We start from the raw sequence: 11149 nt of genomic DNA on the forward strand, positions 1-11149 counted from the left end.
CTGGTGTTTTCAAAATGTTGTTTGGAAGTTCAGCCTAGAAATCTCCATAACTTAAGGCGAGTCAGAGCAGGTCCTCACTGACATTTGTAAGAACATCCTTGAATTTTTGTTGTTAAGAATTTTAGCTAAATATACATGAGAAGAAAAACCTGTGATGAATGTGTACTGGAAAAAAAAAACGGTCATAATTTTCTGCATGTTTTGCAATATCTAACCAAATGAATTTCCTTTCTAAATAATTCATTTGAACTTGTACCTTCCCTAAAGCAAAGTGTGGTGTGTGTTTCATTATAGCAACAGCTCTATGTGGGTTCAAGTGAAGGGCTAGCCCAGGTCTCACTCAGTAGATGTCACCTGTATGGCCAAGCCTGTGCTGAGTGCTGCCTGGCTCGAGACCCCTACTGCGCCTGGGACGGAAACACATGCTCTCAATACGTCCATGCATCCAAGAGGTAAGATACAGTCTTGAAAATTCACAATCGTACAGCATTAACCAACATGAAAATGTATCTTTATAATTCTTTTTTTTGTTAAGAACCAGTAGATGGATACAGTATTCACAGTAAACATATAGGAATTAAAAATCTGTTACTCTTTGCACACTCAGGACAGGAACAACAATGGTGTGCCTGTTGTTGACTCGTGAACTTTGTCAAAAATAATGACAGGCCATGGTAACTTGTGCTCAAATGTTCTAGGTTATGAACCCAATGCACCCACTGTACATCGTTTGTTAGGTGTATTCTGCTTTACATCACTCACCATATAAACAAAGAGAGGTAACGCTGTGTTTATAAAAAAACACATTTTATATCAAGGTCTGTCACATATCCAAATCTGCTTTAAACTGACCCTTTGTTGCCCTACTTATCCATGATGTGTGTGTGTGCCTGTGTGTGTGTTTATTCTTGGACTGTCAGGCAAAGTTCATAGTTCTTGCTAAATATGTTTTCTATTTTGGCTCTTGTCACATATTCAGCATTTTTCCATTCCAAAGGTTATTAGTCCATTTGAGGCATTGGTTTTAGATGCTGTTCCTCAACTGATTAATGCTACTGTCATTCCATACCTCTACAGTTCACTTCTTGGGTGAAAAAGCACATATGGGTGTTTTACTGCATGTGTTTTTGTTTGTGTGCTTGCTCTACAGAATATATACCCTACAGTTAGAGGTCACAATGCCATATTATTGGCCAGTGGGGATGCTGTTATGGTTTGTGGAAAAGTGGAGTTCCTGCGTTTGGTTTCCAGTGCTATTTGAAAGATGATCTCCACAGTGTCAGTGAGTGTAGGCTACAGATGTCCCATCACAGTGGACTGACAGAAGGTGGAGGAGGTAAAATCAATACAAACTGAAGGAGCGGAAGTGAGCCAGAGGCCAAAGAAACATTGTTTGAATGTCATTTTTGTAGGGAATAAATAACTCTGGAGTAGACAGAATGTCTTCAGAAGTTGTGGTGTATTTGCCTAAGGTTTTACAGGTGTTAACTGGAGACACTGAAGGTTAACAGTAATCACCCTAAATCACATGTAAAGTGGTTCTGAAAAAAACCTTTGCTAAAGGCAATATTCAGGCAACTTCTTCACATGTTCATTCATTTAGAGATGTGTAAGAGGTGTTTTTTTTATTTACTTATTTTCTCCAATCCACCTACACCAAGGTTATGTTTCTGGCTCTGTTTTTTTGTTCATCTGTCAGCAGGGTCACTGAATAAACTACCGGCCCACAATTCAATGAATTTGGAATGGGTATCATAGGCCAAGGAAAAGCCCATTACACATAAGAAAAATCCAAATCACAGGGGGTGGAATACAAAAAGTATTTATAACTTTTGTTAGCAATTTGAGATCAGTAAAATGATTTCCCTACTGGTAAAATGCAAGTGAACTTTCACTGAAGTTCGTAAAACAAATAATCAGAAACAGCTCTCAATGTGTTGTTTGAACAGTCCAAGCTATACACAATAAATCATCCTCTTTGCCAAGTGCCATTCTATTTTTATGTTTTATATTTTTTAAGGTTCTGTCTCAGTTGAAAAATAACTGAAAAATGATTGAATTGATGATTTGTGTGAGAAAATATGGTTGTCGGCACTGTCTCTTACATTTGATCAAAATGTGTATTTCCAATCTCTTGTAATCTATTTACACGTTGCGTGTTTGTTTTCCAGGCGAGCCAGAAGACAGGACATCAAGCATGGAGACCCAGCCAGCCAGTGCTGGGACACCAAAGACAGTACGTAGACTTTGTTCTTTTAATAAATGCAACCTTTATCTGTGTTATTAAGAAAATCTCTCTGCGAGCTGTAAACACACATCCAGGAAACAGATAAATGAATTACTTAACAAGTCTCGAGAGGATACCTGCAAGACATCTTTTTTTTTAGAACCAGAGGAAAGAGTTTGGATCAATAACAGTCGTGTTTTCTGCAGGTCTTGTTGGGGGACGGGTGGAGGAGAGAGTCCTTTATGGTGTGCAGAGCAACTCCACCTTCCTCGAGTGTATCCCCAAATCTCAACAGGCTCAGATCCGATGGTACATACAGAGACGTGGATCTGAACGCAGAGAGGAGGTCAGAGAGTGCACTAATCGACACACACACACACACACACACACACACACACACACACACACACACACACACACACACACACACACACACACACACACACACACACACACACACACACACACACACACACACACACACACACACACACACACACACACCACCATCACATAAACTATATTTATATATTCACTTTGAAGTTTGAAGAGGGACTTTGTTTTCTTACTGTACAGGGGTTACATTTTCTTCATGCCAAGTCTTCAATCTGAGAACATGGGCAAAAAACAGACATTTGTCGCTGCAACAGTAATTACTTTGAAACATCTGAAAACACACATTGGTTTCTCATACAGCATCTCTGTATAGTATGTGTATTCACTCTCTGTCCTAAAGGGCTTGTTGGAGCTCCTGCCCCCCCCCTCTCCCTGTGAGCCCAGTGTGCTCTGATTGGTCGGGACGTTGCGAGGCTCGTTGCTGCGAGGAGCGGACAGGTTTCCGGGTCGGCGATACAGCGAGAACAAGCAAAACTCATCCTGAACACACACAAACACTCACAGCCGAAGTAAAAACAATAAGTGTGGCTTGATATTGAGTAATAAAAAGGTTTATAACGCTGTGAGAATGGGTCTGCAGAGAGTATTCTCTTTGGGATTCTCTGCGATCCCAACTCGTTTATTACCAGCGTTCAGGGAGCTCTATGCAAGTCAATAACTTGGCTAACTAACTCCCTGTTAGTTAGCCAAGGGATCCTGGTGTGTGAGGTGCTCCGCGGATTGGTCCATTTGGGCCAATCCGGTCATTTGTTGTTGATTTGGGTGTTCACACGTCACAGGACCCAGGAAGCAAACAATGGAAAATGAGAAATCTCCACAGAGACGTTTTGGGGCAGCATAGACAGGTATTTTCTGTGTTAGAGTTTTACTCGCTACAGGGTGTACTTTGAGGGGTTTTGACTCTGCAGACCGTTTACATGCATAAAAACCTTCATAACACACAAGGGGACGGGTAATAACCGGAAAAGCATGACATGGGCCCTTTAAACTCTGAAGCAACTGTTTATAGCACAAATCACAATGCTACTGGTCCTGCTTATCTTTGTAAAGATTGTAACAATGCTTGGACACAGAGAATGCTTTTCACAGCTTACAAGTACTAAATAGTCAGATGGATAACCAAAGCAACATTTGTTGTGGAGTTAGAGGTAATATTGGATCCATTCAGGTTCTCACTAGTTCCTTAAATAAGGTCATTATTGATATTTATGGGTGTCCAGGGCTTTCTGAAATGTTTTGCAGCCCCTCTCTTATCTAGAAAGGTGAGGAATGACTCAAACCAGACCCATCTGTGGGGACGGGGCATTATCTGTCTCATATGAAAAATTAGGGGAAAGAACACTGAGCATGACATGTAATCTTTATTTCACCTAATTTTTTGAAGTAATGATGCTGGAATGCAACTGTGGATCGTAAAAAAAGTTTCTGGACACTTAAGCTGTTGAAAATACTTTCTACAGCCAAAGCAACCTTAGTTGAAAATGTATATGACGATGTTTGTCGTGGTCATTGTTGGTGATAGAATAAATATAATCGTCCTTTTTAGGCCATATTGTGTGTTATTGTCCAGCTCTTGCAAAGTGTTGAATATTAAGAACTGATTTACAAATTTGTTAAACACGTTTGCTCTTTTATCTTTGCTAATTGTCATTGCCTGGGACCAAAGTCACTTTTAAACTCCTTGGAGACAGGATGTTGGACAGAGAAGCACACACAGGGACAGAGAGTTTAATGTGTTTGTGTTTGAGGTGCTGAAAGGAACTCATTGATGATGACACTCGTCTCCTGAAACAGACAACAGAGAAAAGCTTACTCAGCACCTTGGTGCCACCCCCTCACCTATACAAACATACAAACCTTCCTCCACCCACTGTGAGTGGCCTGTATTCCACTCAACCCACTCTCTCCTCTATCTCCTCACTTCCTGCTAAACTTCTTTACTCCCACGACTGGTCCCATGTCCTCTCTCTCAGGGGGAATGTAAACAAAATGACAGGTGCAAAGGCCACTAAAGACCCATGTGTTCCTTAATAGGCCCACACAGCAGAAAACCTGCGTTTTCTTTGGTGTGTGTGTGTGTGTGTGTGTATGTGTGTGTGTGTGTGTGTGTCTGTTTGCGTTTTTCTTTATGATCTCCTAAAGCAGAAATGCATAACAAAGTGCTCCCTAGGGATAGCCATGTGTTTTTTGGTAATGAACACAATGGGGTGTTTTCTGTGTTTGTGTGTCTAGGCATGCAATGATATTTGACCTATTGTACTCTAGACAAAGTGATGAAGAAGTGAATGCAGGAGTTCTTCCTCCCTTAGGATTGTCATGTGATAAACACAGAGCTAAACAAATACAATGTGCAGAATATGTTGGATCAGCAGCAATTCAGAGTATTTATAAAGGCAACACGTCTAACAGATTTGGCTGTGATCATTTACATACATTTTTACGAGACTAAAATTGTAAATATATTCTCTGCCAATGTAAAGATAGAGACAGCCACCTCCTAGACAGGCAGCCCAATACAAATGTTTTGGTTTTACTTTCTGTCCAAAAAATGATATTAGACTGAACTCTCAGTTATAATATAAACTTGTAAGCAAGTTTGTCATACTTATAATGACTGAGACCCAAATAAACCATATGGTTCATTAATACAACATAAATTAAAAAGACAGTTCAGCATTTGCATGAATAAATAAACAAATGTATTTATTTGGCACAGCAGCCAGTGAATATTTAAAATGTTTGTACAGAAAAGCAAAGACCAAAGGAAACTGCAGCACAAATGCTTGAATTGATAAGTAATTATACACTGCTGAAAGATACATTGTTTCTACTAATGGGCTAACAAAAAGGCATTTAATTAACATTTTGGACTACAAACATGGCTTTCAAACTGAATATGCCAATTAGGAAGTGATTTGAGAGAAATATTTTATCAATTCTGACTGTGAGTCTAATACTTCTCAAAGTTTTCTTTCCCAATCCCCTCATTGGCAACAGACCTTTAGCTTTACAAATAAGTGGTAGTTAGTTTTCCCCAGATTGAGGGTTCATGTTTACAATGAGGCACTTGATTGATCGATTGTTTTTTTGGCTGAACCACAGCAATGCTGATGACAGTCAAAACAAAGTAAAAGAGTTCAAGTGAACCACACCAAGCTGGCAGTCAAAGAAACACTTTACTTCTTCAGGTGTGTGTGTGTGTGTGTGTGTGTGTGTGTGTGTGTGTGTGTGTGTGTGTGTGTGTGTGTGTGTGTGTGTGTGTGTGTGTGTGTGTGTGTGTGTGTGTGTGTGTGTGTGTGTGTGTGTGTGTGTGTGTGTGTGTGTGTGTGTGTGTGTGTGTGTGTGTGTGTGTGTGTGTGTGTGTGTGTGTGTGTGTGTGTGTGTGTGTGTGTGTGTGTGTGTGTGTGTGTGTGTGTGTGAATATGAAAACCATGGTGATGTTAAATCAAAACACCCAAAGTTAATCACGTTTGACACATTTTTGTGTTAAGATGAATTAACGACACAGGCGTTGGTAGATAGTGAATATGATGATGGTGGGATAGAGCTTATCTCTCTCAGCTGGACATGTGCTGTTGAAGCAGGTGATTTCTGAAGTGTCTGGCTCATTTCACCCTCTCACTCCCTGTGCTTTTCATCCCTCTCCGTTTCCATCTGTCCGTCATCCTCTTCCCTCTTCTGTCCCTCAACCTCCTTCATCAGTCGCACCTTAATCTCTCCTCACTTAATTTCAGCCTTCACGCTCCTTCTCCGTCTACTTTGTTTCCTCATACTTTAAGTGACATCTCCGCTGTTTCCCACAGTCTCTTCCCTTCTGCGTTTCCCTCCACACTTTCTGCCTCCTGATGGGTTTTGATTAAGGCATCCTCAACCAGCTGCTCACAGCACCTGCATCACACCACCAACACACACACTATCCCCTCGTAAAAAGTCAGCTATTAAAGATTTGAGCTGGAAAAGATTCCTCAAGACTTTCTCACAGCATAATTTTGTTTGTGCGCATCTGTTAGTACCGCTGTGTTTGTTCACCTACCAGAGCCAGGAATGCAGGCCCATTAGAAAATAAGAAAAAGCACGAATTATGTAAAATTGTATCCATGGTGTTCATTAGAACCAAGCACAGCCTGCCTTAAAGCAAGATAAGTTATTAACCTGACACTTAAGATGTGCTTACATCTTAAACCTTTAAACCACTTACCCACAATCTTACTAATTAAAGCTGTGTTTCATTGGATTACACCACATGCAGGCAGGCTTGGTCACTGTTACATTCCCTCCTGGACTAGGGGTACCAAGTGCAAAAATATAAAATAACCGGGCGAGAGAAAAGAGGAGAGGAAACTGATTTGTGAAGCCACAAGATGGTCTTTTAATTGACAAAAGAAAATGAGGTTCACCAGCCAATTTGCAAAGCAAACTTAAGGTAACTAAGAACAACTTTCTTCTAAAAGAAAGTGACTAAATTAAACAATACACAAAGGTAAACTGGAGCACATCTAACAATGAGCAAAATACAGGTTAACCTAACAGGTAGGGATGTTACGTATTGCGCCGAGGCTTCGGAGCGTGTGTCGAGTAATCCCTGAAGCTTTTTGTGAAGCTTGTATCGAGGCTTGTATCGTTTTGGGCCAGTGACGTCATCGATGACAAACGAAGCCTCGCTGCCTGTCGATACCACGTGACTGCTTCAGAAAGTGCTTTAGATCGGTTGAACCACAACGCTCATAATACCCATGGATGTATAATAAGAACCATATTACCCCTCCTGTACCCGGGCCCGGTGACACGATGGAATTAAGAGAGCTCAGACCCTCACTTATATAGAGGTCAGAACATGTCATAAGTATAAATAAATAAAAGCATAAATAAATGTAGGAATACAAACATGAATAAATAAATAAATGAATAAATACAGGTTCAACTATTGAACAATACGTATTTTTTTTGTTAATAAAAGCTACAGCTAAATGAGATAATGTAGTTGATAACTGTATTCTTTGATATGGTTTAGCCTTTCTCTGGCTACAACATGGTTAAGTTTACGAATATTATTAAGGAATACAAATCCCTCTTTGCAATGTTTACGAGCCTCCTTAGGCTTTTCAATCACAATCATTAAACTGGAATAAATACAATATTGTTAACATGAACATATGATTCTATGTTGGTTGTTTAGAGTTATTCTAAGGCTTTGCCTTTACTCATTGGGAACTCGGTATGAGATAAAGCACACTGTTGAGATGTCACATCTGCCTCTACACACTTTGACCAACAGGGGGGTTTGTGTTCAGATGAAGCCCATGATGAAGCCTCATGAGATGAACCCTTTTGCAAACCAATTGGCTGGAAAGCTTCAAAGCTTCATAAGGCTTCATCTCACCATCACTACTAACAGGTCTCACACAAAGACACAACACATGCTGCACATGTCACAAATGCAGCCAGACGAGAAGGAAGAGAGCGACTGCCGCCTTTCTCAGGTCCTTTATGGAGGCCCTGATTGGGGATTGGGAGCACCTGAGGAAGAGGCTGCACCTGGAGGGAGACAATCAGGGGGAAAGGGAGAGAGACACACAAACACAAACACCCCCACACAAGCACACACACACAAGCACCCACTACGGCACGTAACAATCACACATACAAATATGTGTGTACCTACAAATACAGAGCTTCATACAATTTGCTTTAAAGCTGCATCACTATTCCTTGAAGGAATAGGCTTATTCAAATGCTGAGACACAAAGAGGTACACGAACAAAGACACACCATCTGGGTGAGTTTAAATGACTGGCATTACGTAGCCACAGATGCCTTTGTTTTGGATGGCAGAGGGCCCCGGCTTTAAGACACACAAACAAACATATAAATACCAATCCAATGAGCAGAGGCATTGCATAAGGGAGTTTTTATGTTTTTGATATGTATCCCATGTGGTTTGTAAGTCAGTTAGGTGTGTGAGGAAATGAGAATGTGATGGGAGACAGACTTGTAGGTCTAATGTCGGTAAAGGTCAAGATCCAAAGAGTCGCAGAGGCCTGGGGGTCTGCCTCTGGCTGGACAACACATCATCAGTGTCAGACCTAAAAAAAACACACACACATTCATATGGAGAAGGATAAACAGGCAAATATTCATGCTTTCCTACATGCAGTTCGCGCCTGTGCCTCCTGCTCTAGCTGTCTTATCTTACACCTCTGGGGGGTCGGAGCAAGGCTGTGGGAGGTATGCTTTTGAAGCATCCACACACACACACACACACACACACACACACACACACACACACACACACACACACACACACACACACACACACACACAGCCATGCTCTTTTGCTGTCCTCTGAACACAGCTGTGTTGTTTTAGGCCCTGACAGCAGCCATACCACCTGATGAATCATTATGTATGCTAAATGAGAAGAGCGGACCATAAACATTAGCACGCTACTTACCCTACTTGAATGTGAATGTGTGAACACGCACACACCCACACACACACCCCACACACACACCAGTTTTGCCAAATACCTTCTTTAGCATCTGCTTACTGCTTACACTCATCATGCATCTTAAGATATCTCCACGCCACATAATGACCCCTGGCTCCCCAGCCTGAGGTTGACACTCACCACACCCAATTCAATATGTTTCCTGTTTCAGGGGTCATTACCATGTTTAACGCACCTTGGATACAAATCAGGTGTGAACATCTATGTGTGTACAGGGTGGCATCTATCAAGCAGGTGATTTGTAATGTTAAGCCATTCGGATTGATTGTTTTGGGGGTTAGGGAAAAATACTTTCGTGTTTTATTGAATGAATTTAGAGTCATGCAAGGAAATATTTGCCTGATTTTGTTACCATGACCTTGTTCTTTGTGATAAAGCTCTTATCCATTTTTTTGTCCCCCAGGTCAGACTGGATGACCGTGTTGTACACACAGATCGAGGTCTCCTGATTCGCTCCCTCCAAACCTCTGATGCCGGTGTGTACGTATGCGTTGCTCAAGAGCACACGGACTTCACCCACACTCTCCTCCGTCTCAAGCTTCAACTCGTTACAAATGGACAACTGGATGGAAAGCCCAAGCCCAGTGAAGACCCTGCAGTGGAACTACGCCACGGCGTGGATCCCCGGCAGCACTATAAAGACTACCTGAGAGTGATGAGCTCCCCCTTCGGCTCTCTGGAGGAGTACTGTGATTCACTGTGGCTGGAGAAGAGGCCGACAAGAATACGGGGACGAGGCTTAGGAGGTGGAAAATGGAAACATATACAGGAAATGAAGAAGAGCAGGAACAGGAGACAACACAGAGAGAGGGAGGAAGAGCGGGATAAACAAGAGCGAGGGAGAGTGGTGAGGACAGCAAATCAGTGAAGGGCGTGGTAAAAAAAAACATTCAGGGTTAGTTGTCTATTCTTGAAAAAGCAGAACGTGACACAGAACAGATACATTCATAAGCAAGCTAAATCTAAGCTTGTTTATATGGTGTGAAAGACCAGTATTAATTTCAACGAGCAAATGTAATGAGTATTAAATGAGCAAAGAGAAGTAGCTGTGTATACGTCATTTCTTTCATCTTCTAACACCTGTTCTGTTGTAGAAAACATGCTTTTAAAACCGTCAGAGACTGAATGACCACAGTTTTGCAATGTTAAAAACGTTGCTAAGTTATCTATCAACTTCTATTGCAGCCACAGTGATTATGGAGATAAACTGACCAGATGAAGGATTGCAACATTAATGCCATTTCCTTCAGTTACCACTGGCAAAATATATCTCCCAACCATACAGACTGAAGCATAATGGAGGTGATCCTTTGACCTTTTCCAAAATTGCTGAGATTAGAAAAAAATAAAAGTAGCAGACTTTGCTTTTGGTGATGACAATGGATTCATGTTGAAAGACTGTAAATATTTATATACCATGTACAGGAGATGTGGCATGCTGAATTTAGTCTCATTACTGATTGACATAACTATGATAATCCTGTATTATGCTTGAGCTGACAAAATGTCATATTTTTGTACAAACTTTTCACTCGTATATACAGTACTGTAGATTTGATAGTTTTTCTTAATTGCTGAAAGTTATTTAAATAAATGTTCTTGGAAACTCTGTGACCTGAATGCTTGCTTACTTTGTGTGAAGAGATAAAATCAAAACACAGAAAATCTATGACTGTAAAAATGCAGTCACAGGCATTCTTGGGCAAACAGCAGACACGGTGGAGAATGGACTAGGGTTGGTTCAGCTGAGCCTCTCCTGATATAGCATCACAAGTCCCTGTACACTGTATGCAGATGTCACAATGATTCAGGACCAGCTGGTCTCTTGTATAGTGTGTGTGGGCAACTGTGTTTGTGTGAAAGGGAGTACGTGGGCATTTTCAGGAGAAACCATGAAAACGTGAAAGTCTGTGATCAAACTAAGACATTTTCATAACAAAATTGATAATACTGTAAGAGCCATTTTATGGGTGTTGTTGGCGTGTCAGTTTAATTTATTTATATTTATAGTGCAATAT

The 11149-nt window shown here is 41.0% G+C and overlaps 1 protein-coding gene across 2 annotated transcripts in view; it reads left to right on the plus strand.

The window, feature by feature from the left end:
- The window catches only part of sema3d (sema domain, immunoglobulin domain (Ig), short basic domain, secreted, (semaphorin) 3D), a 33276-nt gene extending 22530 nt beyond the window's left edge, over positions 1-10746 (plus strand). The window contains exons 15-18 of one of the 2 annotated variants that reach the window (XM_034141827.1): positions 295-452; positions 2172-2236; positions 2434-2573; positions 9535-9999. In XM_034141827.1, the coding sequence (XP_033997718.1) occupies positions 295-452; positions 2172-2236; positions 2434-2573; positions 9535-9999 (828 nt within the window). Of the gene's footprint in view, positions 1-294; positions 453-2171; positions 2237-2433; positions 2574-9534 lie in introns of both variants that reach the window. The other variant, XM_034141828.1, reaches the window with a different exon arrangement.
- Positions 10747-11149: the final 403 nt, after the last annotated feature.

This window comes from Trematomus bernacchii, unplaced genomic scaffold, assembly GCF_902827165.1.
Source record: "Trematomus bernacchii unplaced genomic scaffold, fTreBer1.1, whole genome shotgun sequence".
Classification (NCBI taxonomy): domain Eukaryota; kingdom Metazoa; phylum Chordata; class Actinopteri; order Perciformes; family Nototheniidae; genus Trematomus; species Trematomus bernacchii.